Source organism: Procambarus clarkii, chromosome 49, assembly GCF_040958095.1.
Source record: "Procambarus clarkii isolate CNS0578487 chromosome 49, FALCON_Pclarkii_2.0, whole genome shotgun sequence".
NCBI classification, from domain to species: domain Eukaryota; kingdom Metazoa; phylum Arthropoda; class Malacostraca; order Decapoda; family Cambaridae; genus Procambarus; species Procambarus clarkii.
The window spans coordinates 18,968,217-18,982,291 of record NC_091198.1 but is presented as its reverse complement, the minus strand read 5'-3'; the positions used below and the strand labels follow the sequence as shown (position 1 = coordinate 18,982,291).

The following is a 14,075-nucleotide window of genomic DNA, read 5'->3' as shown; positions in this document are numbered from 1 at the left end:
CAAATAAGGGGACCTTTGACAAGCTGCCGGCTTCCTATACTCATCGAGGTAGTGGCCCTCAGGAAAATTCAGGTAAATTCAGACACATGACCTCCTGTCCTTGAGAGATTGGTGAGTGACGGGTGAAACACACGATAAGACAAGGTGATAGTGTATCGCCATGAGCCACGCCGCCCTCACTCTCTTGTTTACATTCCGTCCGTGTTGGCGCTCTTCGGCTCCTGTCTACAGGTATTCCTTTTCTCCCAGGATGCCTGGGATTTGACCAGGGGGTTCGACACCTTTTTAAACGGGGTGAGCTGACAGGTGCAATAGTCTCATTTAGACGGGGCGTCCCTATGTGCTGACAGGTGCTATAATCTCATCTAGACGGGGCGTGTTTGTGCGCTGAATGGTGTTCCACCGTCCACGCTGGTGTCCGAGGAGCTTCCTCCCGTCTGGACGGGGTGAGTGTGTGGTCTGACAGAGGCCAGGCTCAAGACTTGTGTAAGTGCAGGTACACACACTTCCCCAACTACTTTGGGTGTGAAACTCTGGACGTATTTCACACCCTAATCTTTGCGTTGTGTTGGAGGTCCACCTTCCCCTTGTTGTGTATTTAACACTATCGCCATGAAACCTTACAAGAAGAGCACAACAATACACATTATGACTATCCTATCAAACACATGGCCATGCGGCATGTTGATAAAATAACCCAGGAATCTTGATCCAATCACTGAAAGCTGCTCAACAGGTAGGAACTGCAATAAAAAAGAGTAAATCAAACCCTAGGGATAGTACAGAATACATTGACTTTCAGGACAATAAAGTGGTCATACTTGTTACAGGAGTACTTGTTACAGTGCTCCACTGCGCTGTTATCTGGACTACTGTATCCAAGCATCCAGATTTCACCTTCAAAACGGTACAGCTGTTTTCGAAAAAGCTCAACGCAAAGCGACAAAAATAATCTCAGAAGTAAGTCAGCTCTCATACCGGGGAAAGGTTGAGGAACTTGGAAGGGGTTAGGATATTTGGGATGGGATGAGGGGGAAGGAATGGTGCCCAACCACTTGGACGGTCGGGGATTGAACGCCGACCTGCATGAAGCGAGACCGTCGCTCACCTTGAAACATTGTCCAGGCCAAGTGGCTGGACAAATTGAAGGATATTAATCCAGACCACATCTCTGATAGGTCTAGTGTAGCACACGATAACAGCTTCAAGCTCAACATGCCACAAAGTTGGACAGAAAACTGGAAATACAATTTCAGCTTCAGGGTAATAAGCCTATGGAACCGCATACCTGCCCAAGTTGTACATTTTTCAGCCCAAAATTCACCAAATAATAAGTGAGGAAATAATTGTTGAATTAAGCCCCCCATGAAGGTGTCGCCAAGGTACTCTGACATCTTATCAGTACATGTGTAGTGGTATCACTGCAGTCGGCCCTCCTAAGGTGTCCCAACGTCAAGAAACTGTCGTACTAAAATCCCCCATCCTAACCGTTGGAGTGCCACAGGGCAGCATCTTAGGACCTCTTCTATTTTTTATATATATCAATGATCTGCCTAATGTCTCTAATATTCTCAAACCTATATTGTTTGCTGATGATACCACCCTCATCTATTCAGACCCCAACCCACATACATTAAATAATGTTGTGAATAATGAATTAAAAAAAGTCCACTTATGGATGTCAACCAACAAACTAACACTAAACATAGAAAAGACCTACTACATCTTATTTGGAAGCAAATCATCGAATGCAATTCAGCTACAGATAGACAACATTAACATCAGTAATAAAAATGATGGCAAGTTTCTTGGCCTATTCCTAGACAAGAGACTCAACTTCAGCACCCACATTCAACACATAACTAAGAAAGTCTCTTAAACAGTTGGAATACTCTCTAAAATAAGATATTATGTTCCTAACTCTGCTCTCCTCTCACTATATTATGCACTAATCTACCCCTATCTTAATTATGGTATCTGTGCATGGGGGTCTACCACTGCAAACCACCTTAAGCCCATCATCACCCAGCAAAAATCTGCTATCAGAATAATAACAAACTCTGCTTTCAGACAACACTCAGCTCCCTTGTTGAAATCCCTAAAGTTGCTAAATATTAACTCCCTCCACACATTCTCTTGTGTCAACTACATTTACAAAACCCTGTTCTTAAATGCAAACCATGCTCTGAAACTCTCCCTGGACAGATGTAATAGGACCCATTATCACCACACCAGAAATAAATATCTCTTTGATATCCCCAGGGTCAAAATTAATCTGTGTAAACACTCTATGCAAATTAAGGGACCTAGACTATGGAACTCACTCCCTAGTGAATTGAAAAGCTGTCAAACTTTTGCCTCATTTAAAACCAAAACCAAAAAGTACCTAATTTCATCTTCGTAGTATCCTACACTGAGCTTTAAATTTGCTCTGTGTCTAGTGTTACCCAATCTCCCAATCTTCATGTACTTAATCCAAACAACTTTATCATTGTGTTCATTGCTGTCTTCTTTCATGTGCTAGCCATATGCTGTATTGTGCCTGCTAAGTTTTGTTAAACTACCATTCAAGCTGTCATTGTAATCACTCTGAGCTACCTATGTGCTTTAATATACCTACAATTTTTCTCTCATCTTTTATTTTTTTTTCATGCTATGTAACTATTATCATTTTTATAAATTTTGCAAGTATTTACCTACTTATAAGTTTCTTAGATTAAGGACCTGCCCGAAACGCTGCGCGTACTAGTGGCTTTACAAGAATGTAATTACTATGCAATGTAGCCTCACAATCCCAATGTACCTTCTTGTATATATATAAATAAATAAATAAATAAATAAATAATCAACCAGGTCCCAAAACAGAAAACGGGACAGTATGTCAATTTCGCCAGCTGCTTCCATGTTCTAATACGACAATTTTTAGGCTTAGGTAGAGTATACGTCAAAATACGTCGTGCTATTAGGACGAGTTGACCACTGACACACTGAAGAGCCGGATAGAAAGTCAAATGAGCCCCTTACCTTGATGAAAGTCAAATGAGCCCCATACATTTATGAAAGTCAAATGAGCCCCTTACCTTGATGAAAGTCAAATGAGCCCCATACATTTATGAAAGTCAAATGAGCCCCTTACCTTGATGAAAGTCAAATGAGCCCCATAAATTTATGAAAGTCAAATGAGCCCCTTACCTTGATGAAAGTCAAATGAGCCCCTTACCTTTATGAAAGTCAAATGAGTCCCTTACCTTTATGAAAGTCAAATGAGCCCCTTACCTTTATGTTTACGCAGATGAATAACTATTTGTGATCTGGCTTTTCAAGTACCCTATATACAGCAGCGTTCATGACTCTTCTTGGACTGAAGTACTGTAGTAAGTCCCGACTTAAAGCTATGGTACTTTACTACTTTTAAATCATTTACTTATATATTTTGTTATTATAAGTTTAGACCATTAACTCTTAGCCCTGTGAATTGCGTTACGTGTCATTTTAGGCTCCTGGATTAAGCTGGGGCTATATCACGTGACTATCAAGCTATATAACATGAGTATCAAGCTATATAACATGAGTATCAAGCTATATAACATGAATTATCATGACTCTGAGCGGCCAGACAATGACTCTAAGCGGCCAGACAATGACTCTAAGCGGCCAGACAATGACTCTAAGCGGCCAGACAATGACTCTAAGCGGCCAGACAATGACTCTAAGCGGCCAGACAATGACTCTAAGCGGCCAGACAATGACTCTGAGCGGCCAGACAATGACTCTGAGCGGCCAGACAATGACTCTAAGCGGCCAGACAATGACTCTAAGCGGCCAGACAATGACTCTAAGCGGCCAGACAATGACTCTAAGCGGCCAGACAATGACTCTAAGCGGCCAGACAATGACTCTAAGCGGCCAGACAATGACTCTAAGCGGCCAGACAATGACTCTGAGCGGCCAGACAATGACTCTGAGCGGCCAGACAATGACTCTGAGCGGCCAGACAATGACTCTAAGCGACCAGACCGGTTGCGGGTGTAGGAGAATCTCTCTGCCAATCTGTTATAGGAGGAACGTACTGATTACTTGAGGTACCAATCATCGGTTATCTCTCTCATAGCTATCTTATCTGGGGAATGTTATCTTGGTGTGAGGTGATGTGTCCCCCAGGGTGGGAGGGAGTATCCTGTTAATATGCTCAATATGTCACTCTTTAGACAATTTAGTACATAGCTTTTTGCGGCGTAACAGCTGGAGAGGACGGGATGGGGGTGAGAACGGCCAGCCTTGTCCGCTCTCATCTCGACAGGCCTAAAGGATTTTTTAAAATTGTTATTTTAATATAAATATTCCTTTTTTTTTTCTTCAGGAGTGAATGCTGTATAAAATTACAGATATTTGCGGTGAGGGAGGTTCAGCGATCTTGAAGCTGGGCTTCTGGCAGCACTTGGGCAGCTTGTACAGCACCTGAGCAGCTTGTACAGCACGTGAGCAGCTTGTACAGCAGTTGAGCAGCTTGTACAGCACCTGAGCAGATTGTACAGCAGTTGAGCAGCTTGTATAGCACCTGAGCAGCTTGTACAGCATCTGAGCAGCTTGTACAGCATCTGAGCAGCTTGTACAGCACCTGAGCAGCTTGTACAGCACCTGAGCAGCTTGTACAGCAGTTGAGCAGCTTGTATAGCACTTGAGCAGCTTGTACAACACCTGAGCAGCTTGTACAGCTCCTGAGGAGCTTGTACAGCTCCTGAGCAGCTTGTACAGCATCTGAGCAGCTTGTACAGCACCTGAGCAGCTTGTACAGCACCTGAGCAGATTGTACAGCAGTTGAGCAGCTTGTATAGCACCTGAGCAGCTTGTACAGCATCTGAGCAGCTTGTACAGCATCTGAGCAGCTTGTACAGCACCTGAGCAGCTTGTACAGCACCTGAGCAGCTTGTACAGCAGTTGAGCAGCTTGTATAGCACTTGAGCAGCTTGTACAGCTCCTGAGCAGCTTGTATAGCACTTGAGCAGCTTGTACAGCTCCTGAGCAGCTTGTACAGCACCTGAGCAGCTTGTACAGCTCCTGAGCAGCTTGTACAGCACCTGAGCAGCCTTCAGAAGCGAGCAGGGACAGGCAGGGAGCCCAGCGCCCCCTGGAACAACAAACACCAAAGGGGAAAAGAGACCAGTTACCAGGGGCCGTAGAGACGCTGCCGAAGGAGGATGGGAAGCAAGACCAGCAAGAAACTAGTCCCCAACAGACCTCCTCCCAGGGTCCCAGCGACGGGCCCGACCCCAACCAAGATGGTGGCCAGAACCCGGCGGAAGATGGTCCCTCCGGACGGTGGATGGGGGTGGATGGTGGTGCTCGGCTCCTGCCTCTCACTGGTCAGTACTCTCCAGTACACATGCCTCTCACTGGTCAGTACTCTCCAGTACACATGCCTCTCACTGGTCAGTACTCTCCAGTACACATGCCTCTCACTGGTCAGTACTCTCCAGTACACATGCCTCTCACTGGTCAGTACTCTCCAGTACACATGCCTCTCACTGGTCAGTACTCTCCAGTACACATGCCTCTCACTGGTCAGTACTCACCAGTACACATTCCCTATCTTACATCCTTATCCTGACCCCCCTTCCAAGTGCTATATAGTCGTAATGGTTCAGTGCTTCTTCCCTGATACTTTCCCCTCACATCTCTATGGCTGCAGTAGTGGAGGCTTCAAGCCGGTGGTGTAAATATGAGATATTTACACTGCTGATTCCTGTGGGCATAATGTCCATTGTTTTGACAGTAAATTCCCAGCTTTTATGATTCTCCAATATGTGTTTTACTACTTTAGACAGATCTGTTTTAGATGATTAATTGAAATATAATAATTATTGAATGAAGCAGACATCATATTTAGTGTGTTTCTTAATTACAAAGAACATACAAACCCATATAAAATAAAAAAAATCACATTAAATGCAGATAATTTTGAGTGTGTGTGTGTGTGTGTCTGTGCCAGGGAGTGTGTTATTATATATATTAATCCTAATCATAGGTGTTCAGAATCCCTTATCGTGGCATATCTCTGTATATTGAACCTCGAACCATTGGTAAAGGTGTGATCCACCTGTCCTGAAGTTACGAGGGAAACCAACAACAGTTTAATGAATCAGAAATTTGATTCCAAGTCCGGGAGCTTGGGCAGCGACTATGAGGCCTCTTTCAGTCATTTTATGAGTTGATGCGTTTGATATTAATGGGTAATTAACGATGAATTGGTATATAATTTATGGGGTAACGTCTAGGACAGGAGAAAATATCGAGGCAGTGCGGTGGGATCGAACTAGCGTTCCTGGGATACCACAGCCACACGCACTGCAGACTGAACAAAGATGAACTCGAAGGTATCTTGACTAATAGTACCGCCAGTCTTACGTGGAGTTCAGCAGGTACCATTCAGTCTGATTTCATCAAGCATGTCTAGGATATAATTGTATTTTCTAATTTTTTATCACCAAGTCAACTCTATCTCTGTAATATCTTGTTGTCTGATCCCCTGTCTGAGTGGCGAGTACCAATCAGAGTATTATTTATTCATTTATTTATTTATTTATATACAAGGTACATTGGGTTTGTGAGAATACATAGCATAGTATCTGTCGTCTGTCCGTAGTTCTTCTTCCCGGCTGTGACTGTGGCGTTTGGCGTGCTGTTTAGGGAACGTCTGCAGGAGCTGGGCTCCGGAGCCACGGCCTTCACTATCATTGCCAACGGACTCAGCATCTCCTGGAGCTTCATGGGTGAGTGGGTGGACACGACAAGACTTGTCAGACGCAGGGAGAGGTAGTGTCCCTGACATGGGTGAGTGGGTGGACACGGCAAGACTTGTCTGACGCAGGGAGAGGTAGTGTCCCTGACATGGGTGAGTGGGTGGACACGGCAAGACTTGTCTGACGCAGGGAGAGGTAGTGTCCCTGACATGGGTGAGTGGGTGGACACGACAAGACTTGTCTGACGCAGGGAGAGGTAGTGTCCCTGACATGGGTGAGTGGGTGGACACGGCAAGACTTGTCTGACGCAGGGAGAGGTAGTGTCCCTGACATGGGTGAGTGGGTGGACACGACAAGACTTGTCTGACGCAGGGAGAGGTAGTGTCCCTGACATGGGTGAGTGGGTGGACACGACAAGACTTGTCTGACGCAGGGAGAGGTAGTGTCCCTGACATGGGTGAGTGGGTGGACACGACAAGACTTGTCTGACGCAGGGAGAGGTAGTGTCCCTGACATGGGTGAGTGGGTGGACACGACAAGACTTGTCAGACGCAGGAAGAGGTAGCAGGCTTCCACAGCCACAGGGCTGTGAAAGGTAAGTAAAATTCGCTCCCTCCGGTAGTCAGGGAGCGTAACTGTATACATTATTTGCATAAAGTACGTGTATAAAGTACTTGTAATATACATACTTATATAAACGTAGTAGAGTACTTGCATATAATGATAAACACTGGCGTGGATGTTTGTTACAATGACACAGGGACATAACTATGCACCACAAAAGCCTCCTTAGACAGGTGGTAAACAGAGCAATACTTACGAACGTGTACATCTTTCCTGAATCTTTGACGGCTTTGATTACATTCATTAAACAGTTTACAAGCATGAAAACTTGCCAATCAACTGTTGTTATTGTTATAAACAGCCTCCTGGTGCTTCGGAGCTCATTAACTGTTTAATAATTGTAAACAAAGCCGCCAAATATAGAGAAAAGATGTATAGGTTCGTAAGTGCTTGCGTAACTGCTTCGTGAGTCTGCATGGTGATGCAGGCCAGCGAGGCTTCTCACACCCTCACCACTAAGACCGGCCTGGTGTCCGTACAGCGCTGCTGATGGCGCCCTTGTGTGAGCTGTTCGGATACCGGCGTATGACGATTGCCGGGGGACTGCTGGCATTCTTAACCCTGGTGCTTTGTGCCTTCAGTACCAGCGTCGTAGCGTTTGGGCTCGTCTACTCTGTCCTTGGAGGTATGTCTCGTGCTGCTCCTACCATCGCTACTGATACTGGTCCTGCTACGTCAACTGTTACTACTGCCACTGCTACTTTGTTACTGCTTGTGTCTTATACTGTTACATTTGCTACTTAAACTTATTATTGCTACACTGTTGCTACTGCTCCTGTTACCTATACCGCCACTGTTGTTACGTACACTCTTGATACAGCTTTGTAATGTAATAAACAATGAACAATCATAACAAAACCATTGCAATACTGCTATCCGCACATACAGGGATGGCTTGCGCTATGTCCACCTTCAGCGGCATGGTGATCATCACTCGCTACTTCGACCGTCATAAGGGCCTCACCAACGGCATCATAGCCTCGGCCGCTGCTCTGGGTAAGCAGGGTAGGCTTGGGGGATGGCCGCTGCTCTGGGTAAGCAGGGTAGGCTTGGGGGATGGCCGCTGCTCTGGGTAAGCAGGGTAGGCTTGGGGGATGGCCGCTGCTCTGGGTAAGCAGGGTAGGCTTGGGGGATGGCCGCAGCTCTGGGTAAGCAGGGTAGGCTTGGGGGATGGCCGCTGCTCTGGGTAAGCAGGGTAGGCTTGGGGGATGGCCGCTGCTCTGGGTAAGCAGGGTAGGCTTGGGGGATGGCCGCAGCTCTGGGTAAGCAGGGTAGGCTTGGTGGATGGCCGCTGCTCTGGGTAAGCAGGGTAGGCTTGGGGGATGGCCGCTGCTCTGGGTAAGCAGGGTAGGCTTGGGGGATGGCCGCTGCTCTGGGTAAGCAGGGTAGGCTTGGGGGATGGCCGCTGCTCTGGGTAAGCAGGGTAGGCTTGGGGGAGGGCCGCTGCTCTGGGTAAGCAGGGTAGGCTTGGGGGATGGCCGCAGCTCTGGGTAAGCAGGGTAGGCTTGGGGGATGGCCGCTGCTCTGGGTAAGCAGGGTAGGCTTGGGGGATGGCCGCTGCTCTGGGTAAGCAGGGTAGGCTTGGGGGATGGCCGCTGCTCTGGGTAAGCAGGGTAGGCTTGGGGGATGGCCGCTGCTCTGGGTAAGCAGGGTAGGCTTGGGGGATGGCCGCTGTGGGGGACAGGGAGGGTCTCAGATCCTGAGAACGAGCTGGATCAACACACAGTGGTTGACATTCCCAGCATACAGCAGCGCATCTAGCTGAGCTACGAACGTAAATCTATTGACGTAGTGTGTATATTTAGCCATAAATGTGTGTGTCTTTCTTTTACTGAGTGGAAGTCCTTTGATACCCGCAGGGAAGATCACAATGGCGCCGGTGCTCCGCGTCCTGCTGGACCAGTATGGGTACATGTGGGCGTGTCTCCTGACGGGGGCGCTCTCCCTCCACGCCTGCGTCTCCGGCATGCTCTACCAGCCCCCAGAGTGGCACTTGGTAAACACTTTGTCTATGTTGATCAAACCACACACTAGAAAGTGACGGGATGACGACGTTTCGGTCCGTCCTGGACCATTCTCAAATCACAATCGACTTGGAGAATGTTCCAGGACAGACCGAAACGTCGTCGTCCCCTTCACCTTCTAGTGTGTGGTTTAGTCAACATATTTCAGCCACGTCACTGTGACTCCTCGTCCACTTTGTCTATCATAACTAAGTTCGATAACAAATGAATATCCTAGTTACCGTTTTTGCCAGGGAAGAGGCTAGGTCAGGTTCTTGGTCCGCCATGTTATCGAGGTACTGTAGTTCCTTCCCATGTTTGGGTACTGTAAGTTAGATAGGGAACAGTTAGTGAGTGAGAATATATGGCGAGAAGAGTAGAGAAAAGGGAACAAAGTATTGGAATTTTTAAAGTATGCCAACGATTTTGAAAAATCTTGGTTATTCGTTGTAATATGAGTTTAGAAGTTCAGAGTGTTAGCAATGTATAGGTCTAGGAATCTTTTATAGCTCATATATGTATCTACACCCATGGAATTTAATGTGTTATTTGTTTCTACAAGTCAGCAAAGTGGGACATTTTCATACAAAATTGTAGCTATTTTACTATTGCCTAGTTACTTAAGTCACTAGGCTAACCCTGACGGTTACAAATTTAGCAATATCTTGGAAACTAATTAATTTTCATTATGTTTTCCTATATTAATAAAGCTTTAAATTATTCTCAATTCTCATTATTTATTATAGATCCCTGAGAAGCATGTCACACAAGGTGGATTATCCCGGCAGACCTCTATATCGACAATGTCAGTCACAATCACGGAAAATGGCGTAGTGGAGCAGAAGGACGCGGAGGCGCTGCCAGCGCCCCCACCCCGGACAGCGGACGACGACGAGGGAGAAAACGTCATTTACGTCATGCCAACTACTCCAACTACCGTCCATCCTATTCACAAAGACGACGAAGTAGTTCTCTTCTCGCGATCGTGTGAGGTGCCGCCAAAGAGAGACAACAGGAGCAGTAAAGTAGCTCTGACGGATTCTCGCTTGTCGTTGTTTGGGTCGATGCCGCTACTGACGCCGGTGGAGTACAAGGTCTACGACGACGGCGACGACGAGACCCAGCAGTCCTCCTGCTGGGGAGACTGTCTCCTTGTCAAGGTCTTCTATACCCCACTTGGTTCTATAGCTTGTGTGATAATTTTCCCCATATTTAAATTGGGAAAAAGTTACTGCACAACGAATCTCTGTAACTAGTACAGGGAACTGTAATTTTAAAGTTTTGTGAGTGAAAAGAATTCGTTGCGGACTGTAACATTTGTTATAATTCATAATTACAAACAAAAATAGTTAAATAATTTGATATGCAAGCCTAACTCTACAAGAATTTGCGTACAAAGAAAAAATATATAGCCTATTACATTAATTTACCTTAATTATAAATTACTTAAGTTCTTTGATGATTAAGAGAGATGTTGTTGCAGGTTTTCAGCATGTTGAACTACGCCATGGTGAGGGAGCCTCGGTTTCACCTGATAGCCTGGCCCAACGCCCTCGCCATTGCTGCCACCATCAACCTCATGTACGCCCTGCCAGGCTACGTGGCCTCCATCGGCTACACGCCCTACCTCAGCGCCTTTGCCATATCGATCTTCAGCGCCACAGAGGTGAGGCCTACCTTCCCCACGAGGTAGTGGGAATGTTTACGTGTTTCTAAGTACGTCAGTAAGTAGATATAAACGTAAATATTGAAATGGTCGATGTCAAGGACATCATAAATGGATATTTAGTGTATAGGAACCACAGGAAAGTAACATTTCTCACCCTCCTGAAAATCAGGACGTTCTCTGATAAGGTTCACAGTTCTGGCAGTGCGATCCAGGTCATTGCTGCATTATGTGTACATGAGTTAGCTGGTGTTTGGCTCTGTAGTTCCGTGTGTCAGCTGCTGTTATTGTGTTTGCTGTCCTCCTTCATCTAGTGTGTGTGACAGTGTGATGGTTCTCATGTTAGCTAGATGGTGCAGTGCTGACAATTAATTATATGTTTATCATGATGACAGGCGGTGTTTCGGCTGGTGTTTGCAGCTCTCTCTGACCATTCGTGGTTCCCCATTGAGTTGGCCTACACTGCCGGCTTCACCTTCTCCGCGCTGTCCATAGCAGGTATAATGTCCAAACCACACACCGGAAGATGAAGAGACGACGACGTTTCGGTCCGTCCTGGACCATTATCAAGTCGTATAACACATACGACTTGACAAACAGTTTTAACAATGGTCGTATATCACATACGACTTGACATACGGTTTTAACAATGGTCCAGGACAGACCGAAACGTCGTCGTCTCCTCATCTTCTGGTGTGTGGTTTGGTCATATCTTCACGTTATTTTGACTAATCATCTGTATATAGCAGGTATACCTTCATTTACGGCACCTCATTCTCGTACAGGGAACGGATACAAGATACAGCGTATATATGACGTTCGCAAACTGATTTTTAAAACCTTACTCTATCCTATCTAACCTGAGTCACAATACACAAGGCGACCTTCCATGTCACAGGACCCTACTGGAAGCCTAGCAAGGCACTCCAGAGCCACATAATGTACACCCACAAGTCAATCATCTGGGTTGTTGTTGGGGTTAAGGCCTCTCATCCTCCGACGGGTTATTAAGGTCACTGACGCGCCAATAAGTATACTTTAGTTCTCCCCTAATTTAAATTTGAATTAATACAGTTTTCTATATATAATCTCATCACCACTACACACTCATCGCTTTAAAACTTTGTGTATATTTACGTCTCTCTGACTCAGTATTCAGGCGTCACAGTCAGTAATTTAAATAGGTATAAAGAAGGTAAAATATGTGAATATCAACCACTTGGAAGTTAAAATATTTCATTAGATTTCTGAAATAGTGTATTTCATTATGGGATAATTCAGTATAGATCCTGGATATATTGTATTCCTTCAATACCTTAGAGCTTAGTTCCCTCCCTCCTTACCTTAGAGCCTCCCTCCCTACCTTAGAGCCTCCCTCCCTCCCTACCTTAGAGCCTCCCTCCCTGCTTTAGAGCCTGCCTCCCTCCCTACCCAAAAGCCTGCCTCGCTGACAGCCTGCCTGCCCCCAGCACTGCCACTGTGGAGGTGCTACGCCTGGATCATGGGGTGTCTGGTGGTGAACGGGGTGGCCATGAGTCTGACCAACGTCCTGCTCATCCATATGGTCGCCGAGCACCTGGGCCTGCAGGTGTACGCCCAGGCCGTCGGCTTCTTCTCCCTCATCAACGGCCTCGTCATCGTCGTCGGCGGCTCCACCACTGGTAAGCACACACACACATGCACTTGTCAATTGCAAATGCAACGTGATAAAGGACTTGGAAGCAAATATGCAGCATGCAGGCGAGGAGTCACAATAACGTGGCTAAAGTATGTTGACCAGACCACACACTAGAAGGTGAAGGGACGACGACGTTTCGGTCCGTCCTGGACCATTCTCAAGTCGATTGTCACAATCGACTTGAGAATGGTCCAGGACGGACCGAAACGTCGTCGTCCCTTCACCTTCTAGTGTGTGGTCTGGTCAACAAAATATGCAGCATCAATGGAACACTATTCGAGTGCATCATGCAGTGTAAATCACTATAGAGAAGTAAATCTAATTGAACTAGACGGTATAGCAACGCTTCATGCAGGTCGGCGTTCAATCCCCGACCGTCCAAGTGGTTATACACCATTCCTATTCCCCCGTCCCATCCCAAATCCTTATCGTGACCCCTTCCAAGTGCTATAGTCATAATGGCTTGGCCCTTTCCCTGATAATTGCGTCTCTGAAGCTGTTCTCCTCCCACAGGCTTCATCAGAGACTATACCGACAGTTACAAGGCCACCTTCTTCTGGATCGCTGCCGTTATTGCAGTCGCCGCTGGTGTTTGGATCTCCAGATGTTGCTTCAAGACTATCACCAGCAAATACAATAAAGTTTCAAACCCGACGCAGTGATTGGGGACGGTAGCTGTGTCCTACAAGGTAGTTTCATTGCCTCTGAAACTACACTAGACAGTAGTTTCAGGCACTGTCTGAAACCAGAGATGACCATACGTACATAGGCATCTCTTCAGAGGCAATTACTGACGCAAGGTGAACCCGGATGTAGTTAGCTATAGTGGTTGAGGCTAATCACACTTCTGGTGCAGTTAAATTCTTGTTCAGGCACAGTAGCTGAGGCTATGGAAGTCCACATGTTAAGAGATTAAGAGATACAGGCCAGGCTCGTTAAAGCAGCGGTCATGCCTGAGGTGTGACTCTATGGCTCAGGTGAGCCTCTGTGTACATCAGGTACTGGAGAATCAGACCACAATACGGCCAGGAAACTTTGCCTAATAATTGCAGAGTTATATAAGAAAAAAATATAGGTTTTGGTGTGATGTTGGACTTAAGACTTAAACCGCTCAAAAATACGCAAGTCCACTTCTATGTATATATATATACAGCGAGAAACGGGGAATACTCCTATGTATAAATGGCCCTTATGAATTCTATTAGTGCCAGAGATTGACATGTATTTAATAAATGTTTGTTGCCCAAAACGCTATGCGTACTGGTGGCTTTACAAGAATGTTAATTCAACTTTTTTTCTATATTCTCTGTTAACCCCCAATGTAACTTCTTGTATATAAATAAATACATAAATAAAATAAACAA

At 46.0% G+C, this 14,075-nt stretch overlaps 2 protein-coding genes across 4 annotated transcripts in view; both read left to right on the top strand.

The window, feature by feature from the left end:
- The window catches only part of LOC123763319 (uncharacterized), an 11,548-nt gene extending 7,516 nt beyond the window's left edge, over positions 1–4,032 (top strand). The window contains exon 2 of the mRNA XM_045750472.2: positions 3,497–4,032. Within this exon, the coding sequence (XP_045606428.2) occupies positions 3,497–4,032 (536 nt within the window). The remainder of the gene's footprint in view (positions 1–3,496) is intronic.
- LOC123763161 (monocarboxylate transporter 9) lies at positions 145–14,075 on the top strand. Of its 3 annotated transcripts, none has more exons than XM_045750144.2 (11): positions 145–231; positions 4,361–5,363; positions 6,644–6,770; positions 7,846–7,989; positions 8,253–8,360; positions 9,224–9,360; positions 10,114–10,527; positions 10,851–11,033; positions 11,429–11,531; positions 12,503–12,694; positions 13,225–14,075. In XM_045750144.2, the coding sequence occupies exons 2-11, from the start codon at positions 5,199–5,201 to the stop codon at positions 13,371–13,373; spliced, it is 1,722 nt and encodes a 573-aa protein (XP_045606100.2). In that variant the 5' UTR covers positions 145–231; positions 4,361–5,198; the 3' UTR covers positions 13,374–14,075. The 3 variants fall into 3 exon arrangements, with proteins under 3 accessions (XP_045606100.2, XP_045606101.2, XP_045606099.2); XM_045750145.2 differs by having other exon boundaries at positions 170–294; XM_045750143.2 differs by lacking the exon at positions 145–231 and adding an exon at positions 371–446.

Bases quoted from the DNA above. Each gene is read 5' to 3' on its own strand.
- LOC123763161 (XM_045750144.2), top strand. From the start codon at position 5,199: ATGGGAAGCAAGACCAGCAAGAAACTAGTCCCCAACAGACCTCCTCCC. The intron at 9,361-10,113 runs GTAAACACTTTG...TATTTATTATAG, and splicing joins AGCCCCCAGAGTGGCACTTG to ATCCCTGAGAAGCATGTCAC. The intron at 11,532-12,502 runs GTATAATGTCCA...GCCTGCCCCCAG, and splicing joins CTCCGCGCTGTCCATAGCAG to CACTGCCACTGTGGAGGTGC.